Source organism: Megascapheus bottae, chromosome 2 (assembly GCF_031878675.1).
Source record: "Megascapheus bottae isolate mThoBot1 chromosome 2, mThoBot2.hap1, whole genome shotgun sequence".
Lineage (NCBI taxonomy): Eukaryota > Metazoa > Chordata > Mammalia > Rodentia > Geomyidae > Megascapheus > Megascapheus bottae.
This window is the reverse complement of record NC_143510.1, coordinates 69,922,105-69,946,209: the sequence shown is the minus strand read 5'-3', so window position 1 is coordinate 69,946,209 and position 24,105 is coordinate 69,922,105. Positions and strand designations below refer to the sequence as shown.

Sequence of the window (24,105 nt, the reverse complement as noted above, 5' to 3'; positions counted from 1 at the left end):
CTTGAGAAAGTCCAAGGACAGTGCTCAGGCCCTGAGCTCAAGCCCAGGACTGGCAAAAAAAAAAAAAAAAAAAGAAATCGTTCTTATCTTTAAATTATAATTAGTGAGGTAGACTTAATCTATTGGGATGTGTAGTATTTTACTTCTCAGTAAAGAGAGAGACCCTTCGCAGAAGGGTCTCTAGTGAAATAGTCACTTAACAGTTAGTAATATAGAGTATCAACACTGATCTTCATCTCTCAGCCTCCTGAGTAGCTAGGATGATAGGCATGGAAATACACGGTCCAGGCTTCCCTCTGTTCTTTCCAGCATAACAATGGCAAAAATAACAGTCTTCAGGAATATTAAATGACATGAGCTGTACAGGGAAAGCATTGGGGAAGTGAAGTGTCGTGACAAGTGAAATGTTAAGACTGTGTTATTGAGAATAGGTTTTGATACTAGGCTTACAATTTCCTAGAAAAAATAATATGAATTCCAAAGTTTATATACAATAAACACAAATACTTCACACACTGTTTTATTACCCTTAAAGTTCAATTACAGAATAAAGTATTTTACCAATTTTAAGTTAAAACATGTGTCTGAATTTAATTGCATTTTATTTTTCCTTTAAAATACACTGGAAGTCCAAAACTAAGACGTTGTGCCATCCACGCATAAATATATAAATGTAAGAGTTTTGATTTTCCCCCCTAAGATACATATACTAGTGAAAGGTCTCTACAGCCATTAACACGAGTAGAAGTCTTATTTTGAACTTTGCATTAACCCAAATTTCCTAATTAAATTTCTTAGTGAAAGCCCTTCAAAGTGAGATTTCTATGTAATTTAAGTGCGAAATGTTATTGCAGATGCATTTCCTCAGCTTTTTCAAAAATTTATGACTATTTTTAACAATAATTATAATAAGACACCTCGAAAAATACATCTTTAATCCCTATTATCAAATGGAAGCAACATCCTTGACATATATATTTTTTAACCACAATTGCTTACATAACTTGCAGGCAAAAACTGTCATGTGAACACACTAGGAATAAGTAGAATGAAACTGAAGGTTCTTTGTAAATACAGAGACTATAAATAAGATGAGATACTTGATTTCTGGAAATACAATATTTCCAAAGCACAGAGTAACAGCTGAGAAAACCTGTATCTCATATGCAACTGGCACTGTGTTAGGCCTTCACTGAATATTGTTCCTAATGTATTTTGTTATTTCTCATCTCTTTTTCTGTCCCTTGTTTATCTCATATTTTTACAGTATCTTACCTTGTTAACTGGTATATTGTATATCTGTTTATTTGTTTTTTTGAAATAGGATAGAAAAGGTGGAAAAACAAGATGAGGTGAGGGGGTGGGGAGAGGAAAATGGGGACAAAAACATGAGAAGGGGTATCAATGTTTGTGAAGTAATTCACCTTCTATCTGGCAAATACAATGTAACACTTCTATTAATTACAATAAAAATAATACATAAAAAGAGATTAATGATCCATATTGCTGCCCATTCTGCTTACAAGGCTAACATATTATACAGTGACATACAGCATTACCTCAGGGCAGCTCTACAAAAGGACTGGAAGTACATAGTCCATACTCTTTAGCCTTCTCTTTCCTACCAGACAGGTAAAAAGACAGTGCATTAGAAAGTAAACTGAGGCCAGGAAACTGAGTTAAAATCATTCTAGCAGGCTATGACTATAAATCCCTGGACTTTCTTTTTATACTTGCCAATCATTTGCCAATTAACCACTGGTTGTTCCTTCCAGTTTTCTTAATTATATAAAACTATCAAATATATAACAAATATGATTCTCACATGGAGTTTTAAGAAAAAAATCTTTTAATTATATTTGAGTTAACACAGAATGAATTGTGTAGTTTTGAGTAATGTTGAGCCTAAGCAACTACCATATCTAGAATTGATATATTAAATTATAATGATACCATTTGAGTATCTGGCTGCATGAAATTGGAATGGTTATAATTAAATTTTTGGACCACAGAGTGGGTAGAGTTATTACTCTTTGCCCAAAGGAATAATGACATTAGTAGTAGTTATAAAAATGTTAATTAATCTCAATACTCAAATTCTAAAAGGAAGAAACTCAGAGAAATTATCAAGGAGAAGAGAAATAAGAAAGTTGTTCAATTTTTATAAAAAGGATTCAATGAGATTCAGTGATTAAATATGAAGTGTTTTTTGTTCCCATCCTTTGTTTCTGGGCCTTTTTTCTCACCTTAGACTAAGAAAGTTTGCATTTGAGGGACAAGCACAAGAATTCTCCTACTCATGTTTTTTTTCCCCAAAAAAACAAATCACTATTTTCTTATTTTTTAAAAAATAAACTGGCTTTTAAAGTCTGATAACAATGTTTCTTTGTTTAATTGGATTGCTTTGGGTAGAAAAGCACTCAGAGATGAAATAAATTACAAATTACTGAATTTTACGTAAACATATCACTTCTACTTAAGAGAATAATGCTTAATATATCTGTATTAAAATGTAATAAATAAATTAAATGGATACTTATTTTAAAGTACCTCTGGGTTACTCTGGTTATTACATACTATTTGTGCTGTATGAAAAATTAAGAGATGTGCTATTTTTTGAAAGGTTATATTCCATTGCTGTGATGAGTAGATTCTTTTTACTCTGTACTTCCACTGCAGGAAGAAAAAACAGAATCAGTAAGGTGGAGAATAAAAACACTGTCACATCATATAAACTAGATAAATGAAAGCACTTGGTTCTAATAGATAGCTACCCAAAGCTGAAATGTTCTACAAAGTGTGCGGTTGTGGCAGGTACTTAAAAACTGACTTTATTAATAAGCACTCAGTCCTCACTTGAGTCCATCAGATAAGTAAAAGTAGGATAAAAAGCTCATTTTGTATGGGTCTCCTTTTTCTTAAAACTTTGGGTTCAGGTTCTGCTTACATCTGAATGTAGACCTGTCAGTCATTCAAAGATTGTCTCTCTAAATAGAGCTGATACCTAGCTTATCTCCCCTCCTTCAAGGCACAAAGATCAGCAGAAGTAAAGACATAAAGGTCAGAATAAATGATGTATCTACTGTGGCTTTAACAATGACCTGTTCTAAACACTCCCTTTCCAGAAAAGGTGTCTAGAAATCCCCAGTTAGTCATAAGCCAATAGTTGCTCTGCATACCCAAACAGCAGTTTTGTGGACACACTACCCCATGATGTGATCACCCTCATGCAGGAAATGATCTCTTGGAAACTTGATTTTCTGCTAAAGCAAGAATTCCATCAAACCACCTTGCTAAACTGGAACTGAGATACTAATATACAACACCACATTTTGACCCAGACCGCTTAACGATGGATACGCAACAAAGGGGGTGAGGGAAGGAAAGAAGGAAGGAAGGAAATAAAGAAGAGAGAGAAAGAGAGAGAGAGAGAAAGAAAAGAGAGAAAGAGAGAAAGGAAAGGAAGGAAAGAAGGAAGGAAGGAAGGAAGGAAGGAAGGAAGGAAGGAAGGAAGGAAGGAAGGGAGGAAGGAGATAAAAAGGAAAAAGGAAAAAAAATCTACTCTAACTCACAACTACAGTTGTAACTCACAACTGTAATCCTAGCCACTCAGGAGGTTAAGATCTGACGATTCCAGTTCAAATCTAGAGCAGGCAAAAATATCCATGAGGTCTCTCTTCGGATGCAGAATTGACAGGATGGAATCTCATCAATTAATTATATCCTATGTTAGTAAATTTCTACTCAGACATGTTCTAAATAAAATTCTTGGGCCGGGAGTTTGGCCTAGTGGTTAATGCTTGCCTAGCATGCACGAAGACCCGGGTTCAATTCCTTGGTACCACATACATAGAAAAATGCTGGAAGTGATGCTGAGGCTCAAGTGGTAGATCTCTAGCCTTGAGAAAGTCCAAGGACTATGCTCAGGCCCTGAGCTCAAGCCTAGGACTGGCAAAAAATAATAAATAAAAATAAAAATAAAATTCTTAGTGATTACTATTTTAATTCTGACAGTATGTTCAAAGACACACCCATTTTAAAATAGAAGTCTAAAGTGAAAATGGCTAAGCAACATAACCAAATCACAGTTTTAGTTATTATTGGATCTACAGTTCATAAAACTATAGTTTATATTCATATATTAATAATCATCTTCATGCCTGTTTTTATGAATATATTAAGTCTACATTTTCTTCTACCTGACAAAAGTAATAATACGCATGAGTATATTCTCCTAAAATGTCTTCAATAGAACATGAGAAAAAATTAATTCTGGATGGTTTTATGATAGTATGTCTTCCATAGTGTTTCATTCCAATCTTACAATTAGCAAAAAAATATTACAGATATGAGAATGAAAGGAAGTGGTGTTAATGTGTCCTTTCTAACACAGTGGAAAAGACTCAAGTTGTGATTAACATTTGGAGATATCAGAATTCATATCCAGTGCTTTTCCATTCTATTTTGGTTCATTGGCACTAGATTTCAACTATCAGCTAAAACATTAATAATGCTCTTTCTCTTTAATTCACAAACTAGTGTTCCATTGTCATGAGAATCCACACATTTCTCTCTTTCTTTATATATAAACGTTCTTCTCAGTGTAACAGCGTTTCTTACTTGCCCCAAGCATTTATAAGCTGCATCCTCCAATGTAAGTGGTGGATAAAAGCTAGTTAGTCTAGGTCCATGGATTAACTAAAAAGCCTCATATTGTACATGTCTCTGACCTAAGTCATTTTCTCAACAGTCATTTCACAGTCATCAGACAATCTGGGAAAGACCTGGCTAATGAATACCATCAACAAGACAGGAAACCAGAAACTACCCTTAAGGAACAACAGATCTTACTCAGGACAGACCACTCACTGACTATGCAATGGTTGTTTACCCAAACCAGTAATGGGACTAGTAATGACCTTGCTGGAACTCCTCCCAAAACAGGAACTGAAATAATGGTCAACAAGACCATACTTTGAACAGAACTGTTTAATTAATATGTGAGCCTCTCTTCTCCTGCCACACTTTGAAGTCTATTTAAATGTATAGTTCATGTCTGTGCTCCAACAAAGGCTTCAGAGAGGCCCACATGCTATGTTCTCATGGTATGCCTGCACCATAAAAGAAATCTTTCCCTGTTCTTCACCTTGTCTCTGGATTTTATTTAAACGGCAAGGTCAGTCTCTGTTTCACCTAAAAGTGCATTGTACCCATCATGAAGATATTTGTTGGGAACGAAACAAACAAACATCTTTTTGTAGAAATATTGGCCAGTGAATAAAAGCATATCTCCATAAAGGCACCAGAAAACATTTAGAAATATAAGAAAATTTACATCTAATTTCTTTTACTTTTTATTAATGTATAAGAATAGGAACTTTCTAAGTATATTTGACTTAGTTTTCAATGATAATACTAACCTAATATTATAGATGATGTATAACAATCAACAATTTGACCAAAATCAGACATAGGACTAATAAATGGAAGATTTAAACCCAAGTTGACATAATATAAAAGACCATGTTCCAAAATATTTCATCAAGGTGTCTTCAAGGCCCATGAAAATGAAGAATTAAATTGCTGTAAAAGGAAATTTTTCTTTCTTTCCCCATGAAAATAAATACGGTCCTGGTGTGTGTGTGTGCGTGTGTGTGTGTGTGTGTGTGTGTGTGTACTGTGTATACTGTAATCACACTCAAATCTCTTCCAAGATTTTTTGTTGTTCATTCTTTAGGAGAAATCTTTGATTTTAGGCAAGTAAAATTAAATCATGAAAAGCATTTCACACAAATTAAACCACCAATCATTTAATACAAACCTACATAAGCATTTATTGCTTAAATTTGCTCCTCATAGTAATTGTGCAACATGGATGTTTAGTTGTTTTGTGAATTCTTGAAAGAAAAATAACTCTTTGTACACAATTTCTGCAAATAATCTCCTAAGGCATAAGCCTGAGGACTATCTTGCCTAGTAAAACTTAATGACATCAGATTGTTAATTTGTTTATTCATTTATTTTATTTGAAATAAGTTTTGAAATCACCGCTGTTGAGCTTAAAAAGCAGTCTCAACAGCGGTACTCGCTAAACACTACGTAGAGAATGAACTGTACAACTGTACACCTTGTGGAGAAAAGGAGGGAAAGGCAGGGACAGTGAGGGAAGGGGTTCATGATTCAAAAATAATTGTAGCCATTACTTGAATCTGTAACCCCTCTGTATATCAATTCTACAATAACAGAAATGTTTTAAGATGAAGATAAGAAGCAGTCTCAAGCTGAAGGTAGAGGATATTATGATGTAGTATGAAATACATTAGTGAGAAATGCATTAGTGAGAAACCAAAAGCACTCACTCTTCAGGCAGAGTGGAAAACAAAACAAAAAATTCTAGCAACTGTGCCCAGTGGCTCACACCTAGTAATCCTAGCTACTCAGGAGGCTGACCTCTGAGAATCAAGGCTCAAAGCCAGCCCAGGCACAAAAGGACTCATTTCCAATTAGCCTCTAGAAAACAGGAGGTGGAGTTTGGTTCAAGGGTAGGGTGGTTGCCTTGAGCTGAAGAGCTCAGGAACAGCACCCAGGCCGAGTTCAAACCCACAAAAAAAAAAAAAAAAAAAAAAAAAAAAAAAAAAAAAAAACCTAGCAACTACATTTGTGGATTTCTCAGGAATCAGCACACTCAGCTGAATACTGTGGAAGGAAGGAAGGGAGGGAGGGAGGGAGGGAGGGAGGGAGGGAGGGAGGGAAGGAGGGAAGGGAGGGAAGGAGAAAAAAGAAAACATCCATCATAGCCTGATTCCATCACAGATACAGTTATAATTTGTGTTAAAGAGAGTCCCTTCAGGCATACAATGATTTAGTACAAAGTACTCACTTTAAACATAAATATTCAACAAAGTGGGTGTTTTCTTTGTCCCTTAACAGCAGAGCTCCAACAAAAGTCTGCAGTTGAAGCAGTGAATTACAAAAGAGGAAGAGGTATCATATATCTCCCGACCAACGGGAGGGGTATATAAATGTGTGTGTGTGTGTGTGTGTGTGTGTGTGTGTGTGTGTGTGTGTGTGTGTGTATAAAACTAGAAACAATCCATTCACTCACAGACCTTTCCTAAAGTAGTCTTCAAAGAATAGAAGGAAACATTTGTAACACTATTTCTAAAAGTGGATTTGCTTGTTGAATTTTGGTGAAGGATAGTGTTGTTCATTCAATCAGCTTAGATATTAAAAAGAAAGTGCTAGGATCAGTGCACCTCTCTTCAGCATTTGAAGTCTCTGGCTGTGAAAACGGGAGGTACCTTGGTAGCTAAAAATAAAGAAATGGCACAAAAAATAGGAGAAAATATATACAGTTTTAGAAGATTTTAGACTGAGAAACTAGGTGAATACTTTCAACAGCACTTACTTTTATTCTCTTTTCTTTCAACCTACCTTTGTGTTTAATAAAGAGAATGGTTTTATATTAGAAAAACCTTTAACCATGAGGAATTCACACTTAAAAATAAAACAGGGCAGAAGAACTGGCTGAATTATTTGTCTTTTTAAGCCTTCTGTTTTTGCTTTTGATCAAAGTTTGACTCTGAAGTTACAGGAGATTGAAGACACACTTTGCCTAGCACGCTGGCACTATCCACGAAAGCTTTGAAGATTTTAGAGACTTTTTCCTTCTAACAAGCAAATGTTCAGTAAAAAATAGAAGAAACATAAAACTACTTTTTAAACAAAGAAAGTTATTCATAGACTACAAATGTTGGTAAAGCCCAATCTCTATAAAGTTCATAATAGCCTGGATTATTCACTTAACCTAGAATTCGAACTCTCTCAAAAAATAACTGCCTGCATCTTTCTGCTGGAATAATAAGGAGCAATTTTAAAGGTGGACATGACTCTCCTTCTTCCGATGATAGGTGGAACAGACCAGTAATTAAGATAACTGCCATCTAACACTACCACGTGTACACTAATAAGGGCCCAGAGGAAAAGTGGCAAAGGACTGCTATATACATAAGGCTAGCTTAGAGGCCTTATCAGAGCAAGTGTAAGTCAATTCAATCAAAGAAACTTAATTGAGAGAGGTAAGTAATAGGGAAGATATTCAGCCATGGAATTAACATGTTATTCTGTAACAATAATACATAATCTAAAAAATAAGCATCAGATGACATATCCATATATAAAATTCATTAACATCTAAATATCCAGTGTACTCCAAAGTCAATTACAATATAAGAATTTTTCCATCATATAAGCAAATCCTTAGTTATGTTCTGTATAGCAGAGACAATAAATTAAGTGGATGATACTATTACTATAATTTCTAGAGTGTCTAGAAAGTAATTCTTAAGTCACAGTAATTGGAAATCTGCAGAGGACTGATTGGAACTATGCAAGTAGCAAATGTACATCTGTTCATTTTTCTTCGGGAGCAGAGGGACAAAAGATATTCATTCATACTGTAAAAACCTCCTTCAGAGGAAACAAGTTAATTTACTTGAAATTATGTTGCACATCCGCTTGCATTGTCCATAGGAACATAATTTTAGGAAGAATAACAGCAAAGCAGTTTCTGGCCATTAAGCAACTTTCAATCAGTTTAAAAGTTAAACTAAACTAGTAGCATTGAAACAGGATGTTATTATGAACTTCTTTACAAATGGCATGTCCATTTATCTACAGTGCTATGGACAAAAATGAATATAAAAATTAAAGACTTTTTAATGAGATTTCAGAAAAAAATGCATCTCGTCACTTTTTCCAATGTGGAGAAGAGTTTAACCCATTCAGTAGAGCAATGAATAAATATTGCTAATAGAGAAACCAGGACTTTAATGGTGCCATTTTGTTACAAACTTTGTAATAAGAAACCCATGGCTCAAATGAGCATAGGAACACTTCAGTCTCCTTGTCTTAGACAGGCTCCAATTTCCAAAAGGATACTGATTTCCATAAATGTTACTTTGGGGGTTTACTGTAAAAGGCAAAGCCAGACAACAGAACTACAATATGTAGTTCCTATGGCTAGACACTGAATGACGATGAAGTATATTATTTGATTTAGTTCTACCCAAAAGCATTTGCTAGCCAAGTACTCACTCCTTTTATCCTACCTACTCAAGAGGCTGGGATGTGCACATATGCACACAGGCACACGGGTACACACACACACACACACACACACACACACACACGCACACGCACACACCACAAAACAATTATGTAATAAAGGTTAGGTGTGTCTACAGGGGCTAGGTTCCTTGAGACAAAGCTCTATTTCCTGGGCTGGCTTTGAACTGTAATCCCTTGAACTCAGCTTCCTAATCCTAGGATTACAGGTGTGAGTTATAGGCATTTGATTTAATTTTACTTCCTGATGAACATGCCAGTCAAATGCCTTTTTAGCATATCTAGAGAGAATCTTATTGTTTTTGCTTTGATATTTAAAGCTAATTTTGTTAAGTGAATTATATAGTATACAAATCCTCAAAATCGTAAACTAAATCTCATACAACAGTAGGGTTTTAGTCTTTCTCTTTTATGCTCTTGACCTTTGTCAGAAGTGCTGCTCTTGCAGAGAACTATCTCCTGGATTTATGCATTACTGCCCATTTTTAAAAAATCCCTATGCTTATTAGTGTATTTTATTTATCCCTTTCGAGTGTCTCAGATTAGATATTTAATGAGATTCTTACAACCTAGAACAAAAAAAAAGGACAGATAATTTATGATGGCAAAATCTCTACTATCCAAGGAAATGGTCTCTTCATTAGGTAAGATGATCAAGAATTGATTTCACACATTAAATTTATGATCTGCCTTCTGAAACTTAAAAGTCTAATATAGCAGTCAATATTCTATTGAATTTCCTATTTAAATACCACTTGGAAGAAACTGATTGAGGCAAGTATATAACAACAATGAAAGGACATCAACTATTTTTTTAGCCAAAAAGAAAATCAATTCTACTTCAGGTGATTCATACAGTTAAAAGGTTGAAAGCCAAGTATCTATTTATAAAATCTGACCATGTAATTTGCTGAACAATGGATCAATTGTTTGATTCTGAAAATTTATTATACAAAAGTCAACATCAGAGCTTTTAAAACAAGTCTATATGTTTTTATAATTTATCAAGACATCCAGTGACAAAATTGTAAATTAAAGACTTCAAATTACATCCAAAGTGAAGTAATTTATAATCTCATTAAAGGAAAAACAACTTCTAAAAGGCCCTGTGAACAGCTGTATTAGAAAGCTTGCATATCAGCATCCAATCCTAGATATTATCACCATCACTAACAAAAATGAAAATAAAAAAACCCAGGTAAATTTATATGAGATTGAGAAAAATAAGATGTTGACTGTTCTGTTTATTTTTCTTTTTCCAAAATATATGTGAAATGAGCACTGGAAGAAAACTGGTATTACAAGGCCAGAAGCTCTGAAACATTACTTTCACATGCAAAAGAAATTAACAAATAAGTGCAAATGTAACAAACTGATAAGACACCTCTTCACGAAATGAAAATCTCATTAATCAGTAATAGTATCAAAACATGTAAGAATAGCATTTAGAGAAGGAGGAGTAGGTAGACATTTTCTCTGCAGTAAAGAAAAAGAGAAAATTCATATTGCTTTCAACAAAGAGAAGTAAGGAGAGTGGAGAGAGGGTAAAGGAATGGTATCCAATGAGCATGCTCCAGATGAAGGAATTCATCCACTCCAGATGAAGGAAGAAATTAAACACTAAAGAGAAATTAAACACTTGCAAGGTAAACAGAAAACACTAGTTGGAGACCCCACTGCTAAGGTCTAGGAAGTTGAAAATATGGTGAATAATAGAATAGGAAATTAAACTGAGTTCTTCTTTCTGCTTTCTTTCCAATATCTAGATTTTTTTTCATTTATTCTTATTTTTTCAAATGAGTTTTATTAAACAAACAAATTTTTTTGCTACTATCAACATCATTAGACATGAACAAATTGGCATCTTGATTTCCTGGGACTATTCATCTTCATACAGGGAACTGTTCTCTTGCATTCTTTACCTTCTTTAAATTACTGTCAATAAAGAGTCTCATTAACTAACACACTGGCAAGTATTTTACCCAAGACAACACATATGACTCCATAAGAAACATTCAGAGAAATTTATTTTTCCCAGAATGAATACAGACAATAAGAAAAAAAGGCCAGGCACCAGTGACTCACATCTGTAATCCTAGCTATTCAAGAGGCTGAGTTCTGAGGTTGCTGATTCAAAGCCAGACCGGGCACAAATGTCTCTGAGACTCTTCTTTCCAATTAACCACCAGAAAACTATGACATTATGGCTCATGTGAGAGAGCACACTAGCCTTGAGATCAAGAACAGCACCTAGGCTCAGAGGTTCAGAGTTCAATAACCATGATAGACCAACAATCAATCAATCAATGAATAAAAGGTTCTCTTTTTTCCAAAGACTGAGAAGACTGAGGATATTAAATGAATAAGGGTATATACAATTCATCTTTCCCACTCCTACAGAGTACACGAGAGAATGGAGCATATTCAGATGAAACCAGAGCCAGAAAATGGAGACAAATCCCAGAACAGCAGGTTCCTGGTTCTAACTGTACCTACATTGAACCAATGCTAAAATTTCACAGTTATGAGACTTAAATTTCTCTTTTTGAGTTCTAGTAATTATGAAAATGTTAAAACATGTGCTCATAAATGTAAGAGACAAAGAAAGAATCTGAACTGTGTTTGCACTTACCAAGTCAGCCTCAAAAAACTTGCAGTGCCCTTGAGAAAACTCAAGGACAATGCTCAGGCCCTGAGTTCAGGACTGGCAAAAAAAAAAAAACAAACAAAAAAAACCTTGCAGTACCACCCACTGGAACAACAAAATCAGGGTTAATAAACCTTGAGGCTTTTCTAAGTCAACACACATGGATAGTCTAAATGATACTATTATCCAAAACTGATAATCATCATTATGTTTGAAAAAAAAAAGAGGATGAGGAAGTGGAAGAATAGTCTACCCCATCACAATCCACTTGTGGATTCCTCTGGTTGACCACATAGTCTGTATGCACTTTTAAAACAAATAGTTTTTTATTAAAAATGCCAGCTATGATCATTTAAAAAATGCATCACTTACTTAAGTATCATACTAAAGGCTTGTTTTATAAGCCTAAATACTCACCATAAAGTGGAACACCTTTGTGAGAAGACTATTTCAGAAAAACAAGCAAGAATCATGCCCATTTCTAACAGTTAAATCAGTAGTCCCTCACAATAGGTTTCAAAAGACAACAAAACCATAGAAGGCAAGGCATACTCACAAATTATACAGCATATCTGCCATATTGCTGCGGTAGTACAAAGCATTTCTATAGGCGCTTTCAGCTTCGGGAATTTTGCTCTGACTCTTGAGAACATTTCCAAGGTTACCCCATGCTGTCAAGAAGAAAAAGAAGTATTCAGATTAAGCATCCATCCAATTACATACTATATAGTGTCAGGCCATCAGGAAGTAACACATGGAGAAAAAAAAAACTTCATAAAACATTAAAAATAAAAAGTGTATTCTTTTATACTTTAACATTTTATCTATATGAGAGATTAAACATAATGAAAGTATAAAACTGAGAAAAGAAATTAGTATGTCTCAAAGCTGACACAGTTCATCAATGAGCCAAGAACAATGTTATCTCAAGATTACTTACAAAGACCCCTTGTTCTTTCCAATTTCCATAGGAGTTTTTATGGTCTTACAGTATCGTATACTTAGTGGACCAGAAACAGTAAGATATCATCTTAAGATAAACAAAAGTTTCATTCAAGTAGGAAACAATGATAAATGACACCCAAGACTGAGAAATGAAAAGCAAAACTTTAAACCAGATCAAAGCTATCTATCAGCCTTCACTTGATAGTTGTTCATATTAGTAGCATATCATCCTTTATAAAAGGATTGTGCAGATATGGTATGTGCTCAGACCCAAAGTTATTCCTTCTCACTAGTAAGTTCACTTTGGGGAAAGTTTGTCAATACTCAATCTTAAAAAAATATGCATTTCTATCTACTCTTTATATTTTCCTCAGATAATTGAAATTTCTCAGTATTAGAAAAAAAGACATAACATCTATAAATGCTCAGATAGCAGGGCTCTGAATAACTGTCAAACAGGTCTAGCTCTTAAGAGTGCTCACCTTTTCCCATTTGTTTCACTTGCCACAAAGAGCCAAGTATTAATTCCCAAAACTGGGGTTTTCCCTGGCAAGAACACGGACTTGAGAGAAGAGTTTCTATGTGCTCAGCTATATGTACAGGGTGGATTATTGACTACACTTGAATAAAGAAGGTTTATAGGAATTAATTCTAATGCATTTACAAAAAGTTGCTTCTTTCAGGTTCCAATTTGCCTATATTCCTATAATTTAATACTCCTGCACTTCAGTTTATTGCTTTGAAAAATGGGGAAATAGTGTCTCCTAGGTTTTGTGATGAAAATTCAGTGAGTTGATTCATATGTTTCAGGAATTGCTATTAATACTTAAAATTATTGTAGTTGATGGTCTAGGAAATATAGAATATTGAGCTACTAATTTGTTAAATATTATCAAATACAATCTGCATTGTGTCCTTATTAGCTATGGAGAACACTAATGTTCCATCACCTCATGCTTTGCCACATACATAATATGTCATCTCATAGAGCTCTCAGCACAGACCTATACATGAAAGAGGTCCAGGAGCATTAAAAATTTCTCAGGTTAAGGAGCTGGGAGCAAGACTCAAGAGATGGCAAATGCGAGGACTTGAATTCAAGATCTCATACCATGACCTTAAAGAGAAAGAGCTTTCTGTTAATATCTAAGTATTAGAGCATAAATGCTAATGCAAAGCTAGATCTTTACAGTCCTTTTCTACACCCTATTTAATATGTTATGTCTTTCATGACAAATCTACAGTCTCACTTTATAAATATAGAACATTTCAAAATATCATCAACTTCCCAACAACAGCACATAAAAATAGAAAAAAATAGAAATTTAAATTTAATGAACTTCAAATTAAATGAACAAAATAGTACATGTATTTTATATTTAGTACTCCTCCCACTTAAATTAATAAAATATGGCTCTATGAAAACTTCTAATACTGAGGCTTGTTTTCAATCTATTTCATCCCCCTAAACTTCTGTTTTGGTTACAGGATTAGTAAATGAGCCTAGATTTGCATGGAAATTACTCCTGAGAATGGATTGAAATACTAAATTAAGCACCAATAAATCGTTATAAAGTTCTTTCATCTAAACCATAATCTTAGAGACCACATGTGGAGGATGGGGGAAGACCTAAGAAGCTAGACACAAGGACTTACTTAATATTTATATCCTCAGAAGAAAAACTTCCTGACCACTTAAGTACTTGGACCTTCAATAAATTAAAATCTAACACACATCATCTTTGTTCATGGTTGGTAAGCAGTACATACACATACTCAGAATATGTCACTTGATTGAATGATTGTTCATTTATTCAATCACAAATTATTAAACAAATATTTATTGTGTTTTGTGTCAGGCATTTGTTTATAAAACAAATTATCAAGTTAGTTTTTACTGAGAAATTCCTACACTGGTAAAGTACACTTCTTAATGCATCTGTAAGAGTGGTTCCAGATATCATTATTAGTACATCATGAGAATTCTGACCGAATTAAAAGTATAATCCATCAATGGACTGAAAATTAAATCAACTAATGGTGGCAGTATGGTGTCAAACTTTGGAACGTAGAAGCAAGTTAAAGATTTGAGTTGGTAGGGAGATAACAGGTTCTTGAAGGATATTTTAGAACCTTGGTCCTTGCCTCTTTCTCTCTTATTTTCTTGTCCCCCATGAAGTAAGTTACTTTGACAAATATCCCTACCTTGATATTCAATCTCAGAACGATATCAATAGAACCATCTAATTGTGGGATGAATCCATCTACACCATGAGAGAAAAGTGATCTGTTTTCCTTTCAAATTGTTTCTTCCACTAAACATTGGTTGACAATGATGAAAAGTTAACACAGTGAAATTCCCACTCAGCCAGGAGCCTACTGAAGAGGAAGAAGAGATAAAAAGTGGATGAAGAAATTGGGGATCAACACATTGAATACATGTGTTAACTTCAAAAAGAAGTAAATAATAGAAGACAAATGAAGGTGATGTCAGGCTAATTTTGATGGCATGTCACAGAAACAAGGAAAGAGGCCACTTCTAAGAAGTAAAGCATAAGGTTCCAGCCTTGCAGATTGCTGATCTCAAGTAAGCAGCAATGAACTTGGGTCTTTTCTATCAACAAAAAGGGCCATTCAGGTAATGGGCTAAAGTAAAAGGGAAAGATGAGAAACCATAATAGGTACCATAATAGGGTCTGATGAGCCACAAGATGACATGGGGTTAGGGAAGAACAGGGTGTTAACTTCACAAGTGACAACTGTCAATGAAGGAGTTTTGTGATAGGATTTATAGCGCAAAAGTTCACTGTTGTCTTTTCTGCTGTGGGTACTAACTGAAACACACAAAAAAGAAAGAATGAGAAGGTAACTGTAGTAATTCAATTGGCATAAGAAGGATATTCAGTATGAAAGGTAGCAAGGGAAAGTTATTTCAAATAAGGAAAACAATTAGAAATTAACCATGAGCATTGTTAACTGTGGTAAAAGTACAATATAAAACTAAGTTTTTTGACTTCTGGAAAGCTCTTATTCCTTTATGATTGTTCACAGTTTCTGGACATATAGAAAATAAAATTCTCCAGTCAATTACCTATTTTAAAACTGATTTAAATTGCTTATGAATGAGATCAGAAGTACAGAAAGGAAATAAAGAACAAGTCTTGATTTTCAAAATTAATCTCACCCTCCTTATATTTCATTGTTTTGGCAAAAGTAGGGAACATCAACACACTGGCCCTATAAGAGCCCCCCCCCAATTATTTGCTATATGCTTCTCATCAGCTGCAGAAGGTTTATCGGCTGCACAGATAATTTCGTATGGCCTTCAAATGATGCTATCCACGTGGCCCATGGGAGAAAATGGTTGTTCTCCCCTGTGACCAAAGGTTCATAAAGTATGATGAAATACCAGTCCTAGACAAAATTACTCTGAAAACATGATGAAGTAGAGAAGGCAAGAACTAGTCACAATTCTATCAAAACTATTCTACCTATATAGTAACAAAGGTTACTATAGAGAACACAAAAAAACCACAAACTTGGTTTTGTTGCTAAATAAATTAAAATCTTAGAGAAACCCTTACTTCTTTCAACCATCTTTGAAATCTCCCAAAGTCCAAACTCAGGAAACACATAGTGACATGCTTCAGATTCTCCACGGAATAAAAATCCCTCTGAATGGAAAAAAAATCAGCTTATTTACTGCATTCTAGTTCTGCTCCTGGTACTCTTTGGGCAAAGGATATTCATGTAGAAGATTTTATCATGTTTAAATACAAAACTAATTCCTTTTCATCGTGTATTTTTTCCTATCAATAACTGGTCTCCAATGTTATATCAATAGAAAGGGACTCAAAGTTTGCAAATAACTGCCAAAATTAAATATATCATACAAATTTTTGGTGTGAAAACTGTTGTCAGATTTGCAACTTGCTTTTTTATTTTTTTTTCATATCTAGACGCTAATATAAAGGCAGGCTATAGAGAATATAACCTAAAATATAGAATATAGAATATAACCTTGTAAGACAATTATTCATTTTTCTGGTTAGGATAATAAAAACATAAAAATATATAGTTGGACTTGATTTCAGCTGATTCTACATGACAGTTTAAAGTTCAATACATTAAGTATCATTTACTAAGAATCACATAAAACTTATACTAACATTACTGAAAAATAAAACTAGGTTTTTGCAGTATGTCAGATATGGGTTAAAATCCAAATAGTTGAAAAAGTAAAGCTCAAATAAGACTAACTGAATATCTTTGAAATGTGCGATGACTATTTAAAAGGAACCTAGGTAAAACTCAAAAGGAAAAACAATGAAGGAACTTAAGGGCTTGTAACAAAAAGCTACTGGTTATTGAATGACACTAATGAAAAATTGCAAACCCATGATACATTAGGAGAATATACATAAAACAGTTGAAAAGAAAAGGCATTATTTTAAAAATAGAAAGATTTGTACTATGAAGCAATAAGACACAGACAACAGGCCATTCAACAACAACAATAAAAAAAGAGGTATCTACCTGAAGAAGAAAAAACAGGAATCTACCTACAAGGAAACAAAGAGAAAAACAATACACAAATTTCCTCATAATCCAGAGAAATTCGAACTGCAACCATAAGACATCTTTTATACCCAGATTACCAAATCAAAATCTAAAAAAAAAAAGAAAAGAAAGAAATGAGGCTGAGAAAACTGTCAGCGGCATTAAAGAAAGATCCTTGCCCTGTGAATATCGCTTGGGCAGATGTTCTGTTAGGCCATCTGACAGTACTGAGTCAAGTAAACAAATACAGTTGAGTAAATCAAGGGTAAGCCTTACAATTCCACTTCCCAAGAAATGTAGATGTAAGAGAACATGTAAACAAGTAGTTAATGCAGAGTATCTTGGTGTTGGCCAACAGTGGGAGAATGATGGGAGATAGATTTTGTGACTTACTACGCAAGTAAAGAGGTCCTACAAATACTGTGGGAATCTTTTAACATGATTGACATGCGATAACTAAAAAAACAACAATCCTACATTATATTGTATAATTTATAAATAGTAAAAACAGAGGGTGGGGTGAGTTGGGCATAATGGCACCTACCTACAGTCCTACCTACTTAGTAGGTGGAGCTCATAGGAGGTTCATAGGATTATGGTTCAATGCCAGGTTGGGCTGAAGATTAATGGAGCTACATCTCAAATGAACAAACCATATGGGTTGATCCACTTTTGTAATGTCAATTTATACAGAAAACACAAATGAGAGGATCACAATCTGAGTCCTTTGGAATGTAAATGGAAGTAAAAAGAGCTCAGAGTGAAAGCAGGAGAGCAGGAGACCATGTTCCAACCTCAGTGCTACTAAACAAAGAAAAGAAAAGAAGGGCTGGGAGCTTGGCCTTGTGGTCAGAGCGCTTGCCAAGCATGCACAGAGAGCCGGGTTCAATTCCTCAGAACCCCATACATAGAAAAGTCGGAAGTAGTGGGGTGGCACAAGTGGTAGAGCACTATCCCTGAGACGAAAAAATAAGCCCAAGGACAGTGCTCAGGCCCTGAGATCAATCCCCAGGATTGGCAAAAAAAAAGAAAGAAAGAAAAAGAAGAAAAAATAAAGGAAAGAGAGATAGGATTTTGCTGTACCCTGCCTGAAAAAGGTTTTGAGGTTAAGATAATTCAAAGCAGGTGTTTGAGATTATGTTCAAATGTCCACTTTAGTTCTTACGTGTTAGACTGCCTCAAGATCATGTGTTTCCATTAACATTTAATGCAATGTACATTTTTATATTTTAGGCCTATATATTTTATTGACATGACTATTTCAGGTAATGACTTTTAGAAACATGATTTTATTGAAACAAAATCCCTCAAACCTTCCAAAGAATTTTAAGAAAACCTAAATAAGTTGTCCCTGCTTTAGAAATTTAACAGAGGACATGCACATGGCATGTACACACATACAATTAGGCACTCACATAAAGTTCAAAACATGCAATTGGTTTGTTCTAAAAGTTTAATGAAAGTTTTTTTCCCCCAATAAAGCATTGAAATACGCAGAGAATTCTTTTAACTCCTGTTTTACAAATTCATTTTGTAAGAAACTTTTTTTTGCCAGTCCTGGGCTTGTGCTCAGGGCTTGAGCACTGTCCTTGGACTTTCTCAAGGCTAGAGCTCTACCACTTGAGCCTCAGCACCACTTTCGTCTCTTTTCTATGTATGTGGTACTGAGGAATCGAACCCAGGTCTTCGTGCATACTAGGCAAGCACTCTACCATTAAGCCAAACTATCAGCCCCGTAAGAAATTTTTCTATCTTGAAAAAATATAATCAAAAAATAAAACTAGCCAACAGTCATGGCTCTTACCTGCACTTTTAGGTATATGATTTTAGTCATTCTGTCAGAGTCAGTAGGAGAAATAATACTCAACCACAAGATGAAGTTGTTTGGTATTTATATTCATACTATGTTTTCCAGACCACCAAAAAATAAACAATAAGCACTATAATAAGAGATGTGTATTTCCCCGGAAATATAATTTTAAATGTCATATTTGCTACTTAACACTCTGAAAACAGAACAAATCCAACTTATACCAACAAATGCTCATTACTCAAAGATGGTGGGAACTTAATCATGTACCCAGATTTTTTTTTTTTTGCTGTTAAGGTGTCTTACATGTGAAATGGATTTAATAAGCATTGTTTTAAAAGAACATGTCCTATGTTGTGATACTTGGAGTCCATGAATTTTTTTCAAAGAAGAAAACAGACACTTCTATCTCTTATTGGCTAAACTCTAGAAAATCAAAACTATAAATTTTCTATTTTCATAAAGACAAATAATTTATTTTATTAAACATTCAATTTAATACAAATTGCTCTAATACCTCAAGGACCCTTTCTCACTGATATTCAAACACGTCTCAAAAGTATCCATTTACTAGGACACTTTCATCTTAATTCACATTGAAAGGTTCTCTTGTACCCAGTCCACAATCTGCCAGGGTTTATTTTGTGATCTTTGAAAGACAGAACAATTAAATATTCCCTTTCTGTTAACGTTGTTGCAAAGAGAAAAATCAAATGTGGGCTGCCTCTACAAAAGCTAAGTAATCTTCAGCAATCAGTCTTTCTAGTCTATCTTAACATCCTCATTCAAATACATATTTTCAGATTTCATAAAGTAAATTCAAAATAATTTGAAGTGTTGTGATTTCATGTCTGACATTTCACGAAGTCATCAAAGACAGACAAGCATCTTGTTTTTTTACTTTATGCTAAAAATTTGAAGAAATTGTACATCTAATTTTGATGAAAACCTGATTGTGATATGCCATATATTGTTCTTGGACAAATTACCAAAAGGACAAATGAAATTTGTCAACATCAGTCTAGCTCCTTAAAACTAGTCTACATGAATAATTAGTACACATCTAGGATTATAGCAGAGGATCACAATAGCTCATATGTATGTACATATGGTATAAAGGATGAAACCAAAAGAAATGAACTCTAGGATATGGATACAAGAGGTTTGTTTTTGTGATGTTCTTAATATACTATGTGAAGTTATTTCTTTTCTCTTTTTTCCACTTATGGTTAATCTCATGTGGTTACTGTATCTGACTTTGTTACCTAGTAAATTTTATATATGTTTATTTGCTTATTTGAAATAGGGAAGGAAAGGAGGAAAACAAGATGAATGGGAGGGGGCTATGGTAGGGAAAGGGGGACAAAAATGTAAGAGGCATCAAGTTTCCAGATGTAATGTACCTGTTACCTGATGAATGTAACTGTAACCCCTCTATCTGAGATTCTCTGCTTCCTGCTTGTTTCTTTCACATAAGATGGATTTTTGACTTTAAAACCTATATGGCTTACAACTTACAGTCCCCCTGCTTCGACCTCCTATGTGCTAGAACTACAGGTATACACCACCAAGCACAGATCTGTCCCATACAAATACAGAATATCTTAACATATTAATTTGGGGCAGAACAAACAATAGTCATAAATAGGTCAAAGGTATATTATACAGGTAATAAGAGGGATTCTTATGTCCAATAAACTGCCAAAAAAGGTAGAAGTGGAGTTGTGGTGCAAGTGGTAGAGTGTTAGGTTTGAGCAAAAAGACAGTGCCCCAGCCCTGAAGTCAAGCACCAATAAATTTTTAAAAAATTAAAAAAAATTAAAGGGCCAGGAGCTGCTGCCTCATGCCTGTAATCCTAGCTACTCAGGAGGCTGAGTTCAGAAAACTGTGGTTTTAAGTCATATGGGGCAGAAAAATCCTTGTGAGACTCATACAATTAACCACTCAAAAACCAGAAATGGGGTTACGGTTCAAGTGTTAGAGCGCCAGCCTTGAATACAAACAGGCTCAGTGACAGAGTTCAGGCCCCAAGCTCAAGCCCCATGACTGACAAAAATAAATAAACCTATAAATAAACAAACAAACAAATAAATAAATAAATATTCGAAAGAAAGAAATGGACAGACATGGTAATGCAAACCTGTAATCCCAGCAGTGGGAAGAAGAGTGAGATGATGAGGATTACAAAATGATGAGGATTAAGATATATAGCAAAATTCTGTCACACATACACACACACACACACACACACACACAACTAATAAACATCAACACCCATAAATACATACATAATTAAGTTAATAAAAAGAAATGAATATGCAGGCAAGCAGAAAATATTTAATGGACAAATGAGAATAATTATATCTAAGTGACACTAAGAGATTTCTAAAACCATCTATAATTACCTTTTACTTAGCATATTTTTTGGTAACAGCACTTTAAAGTGTTCTCTGTATTTTCAGAGGACAATTAGCAATAGAAATAAAAGAAGCTTCATTTACTTCGTCTTCTTTTTCTGTTACAGTACAAGTAGGTAAGGATTCTTGAAAGACTTGAAAGTAAGTATTTGAATATGAAAACTTTTTTCAGGAATTGTAAAGTGTGCTACTAAAAACAAGAATGTTGTTACTCATGTAATAATATTACATACACATGAAGAGAGTTCTGATTCCAAGCAATCACATAAAAATATGCACATGTACAAATATATATATATATATGTATAGAAAATACACACACACATATATATATATATTTGTGGGGGGCAGTCTTGGCACTTGAACTCAGGCACTATCTTTGAACTTTCTCAAGACTAGCACTCTGTCACTTTAGTCTCAATACCACTTTTGGCTTTTTCTGTGTATGTGGTACTAAGGAATCAAACCCAGGTTTTCGTGCAAGCTAGGCAAGCAATCTACCACTAGGCCATGCTCCTAGCCTATACAAATACTGTTATATAGCATGTAATAATAAAAGAAACTAAATGAACTAAAGGACAAAATTGAAATAAAATAAAAGGGGAGAAGAAAATATCTGTAGAAGACACCCATAAGGATCATTTCCAAACAAATAAAATTTTGTACCATTTAACTAATATTTCTTTTTCCTAACATAGGTTCTTTTTTTTGTTTGTTTGTTGGTTGGTTGGTTGGTTTTTTTGCCAGTTCTGAGCTTGAGCTCAGGGCCTGAGCACTGTCCTTGGGCTTTCTCAAGGCTAGAGCTCTACCACTTGAGCCTCAGCACCACTTCTGGCTTTTTTCTATGTATGTGGTACCAAGGAATCGAACCCGGGTATTCGTGCATGCTAGGCAAGCACTCTACCACTAGGCCAAACTCCCGGCCCTAACAAAGGTTCTTAATAGGCAGTCTAGCTAGTCTTGAACTATGTAGACAAAGATAGCCTTAAACTTTTCCATCCTCTTGCCTTAGACTTACTAATGCTGAAATTTTACAGATCAGTACCTCTGTGTCTAATTTAGTACTCTTTAAATGACATAAATGTGGTAGGTGTATGTATATGTTCTTTCTATATTATTTAATGTATATATTTCATGAATATTTAATAAAACACAAAATATTAAAGAATTTTAAGAAAAACTAGTGCATAAATCAACACTCATACTTATTTTAATCATATGCTAAATATGGTCTCAGCGGCTGGTATCACTATAAATATTATATATATAAAAAAGCACTCTAACTTTAGGATTAAAATTTTCAAATACCCACAAAATCCTAAATGTTTTGTCATAGAAAAATCTCAAACACTAGGATCAAGAATATGCCAACCATTTCATCTGTAATATGCCACAAGATAACATGCTTTGAGTCTGTGTCCCAGTGTTTATTGGAGATAAGAGTCTCATGGACTTTGCTCAGATCTCAACCTCTTGAGCAGCTATGATTACAGGCATGAGCCACCAATGCTTGGCTTTCTAAGAAATCAAATATTTTTAAAACAGCCTTATCTTAATAGTCAGACAGATTTGCTTTTTAAAGTGTTTAAGTCCAGTTCAGCCAATGAGACATTATTTAGTTAGTGAGTTCAGTACTTGTGTTTGAATGAAGAACCTCTTGCTCACCTCACTTTGCTTGAGCTCTATCACCTAATCCTTGAACTATATCTTCAGTTGTGCTTTTTGCCAGCTCTTTTGGAGATGGATACTCATGGACTTAATTGCCTCATCTACCTTCCAAAAATGGTTCTCTATATCTCATTCTCCCAGCCATTGATAAGCAACATAATTTCCTTTCTACCATTTGTCTCTCAATAAGACCACTTAGTTCATATACTAAAAGCTTTTTTAAGCAAGTTTCTTTTGGTAGAAGAAAAATCTGTGCAAGTGTGTGTGTGTGTGTGTGTGTGTGTGTGTGAGTGTGAGTGTGTGTGTGTGTGTGTGTGTGTGTGTGTGTGTGTGTGTGTGTTGTGTAGATTCTGGAACTTAAAGTTGGGGCCTGGGACTGGTCCCTGAGCTTTTGTGCACTTTAACATTTGAGCCACAGCTCAACATACTGCTTTTTGCTGGTTAATTGGAGATAAGAGACTGTTGGACTTTCCTACCTAAGCTGGCTTGGAAATTCTCAGATTTCAGCCCCCTGAGTCAATAGAATTATTACAGAAATAAGCCACCAGAACCCAGCTTGAAAAATCTGTGTTTTAACAGCTTGTTATATTGGCTAATTGGTCTTATAATAATATAGTAGCTTCCCTTCGTGACTTAATTGGTAAATTTTATGTTTCATAAAATTCTGAAATCCTTTTTTAAGAAAATTTCCTCATTCGTTGGGAGTACCATGACAAATTACTGGAGAAACATAATAATATTCATTACATAATTGCAAAGCTCACTGGTTAATTACAATTCACCAACATTAAAGAAAACCCTGAGAATTTAGATCCTAAAGTCCACAATTAAAATGTCATCTTTCAAAAGGTTTAGGGGGCTAGATCTGAGTTAAATTTTGAGTTGCTTCCCAAACAAAATATTTTTCAACATACTGTTCAAGTTGAAATTAA

General features: G+C 34.5%; 1 protein-coding gene across 1 annotated transcript in view; it reads right to left on the bottom strand.

Annotated features, from left to right (window-relative positions):
- The window catches only part of Tmtc2 (transmembrane O-mannosyltransferase targeting cadherins 2), a 336,278-nt gene that overhangs the window by 119,758 nt on the left and 192,415 nt on the right, over nucleotides 1-24,105 (bottom strand). The window contains exon 4 of the mRNA XM_090328335.1: nucleotides 12,330-12,444. Within this exon, the coding sequence (XP_090184461.1) occupies nucleotides 12,330-12,444 (115 nt within the window). The remainder of the gene's footprint in view (nucleotides 1-12,329; nucleotides 12,445-24,105) is intronic.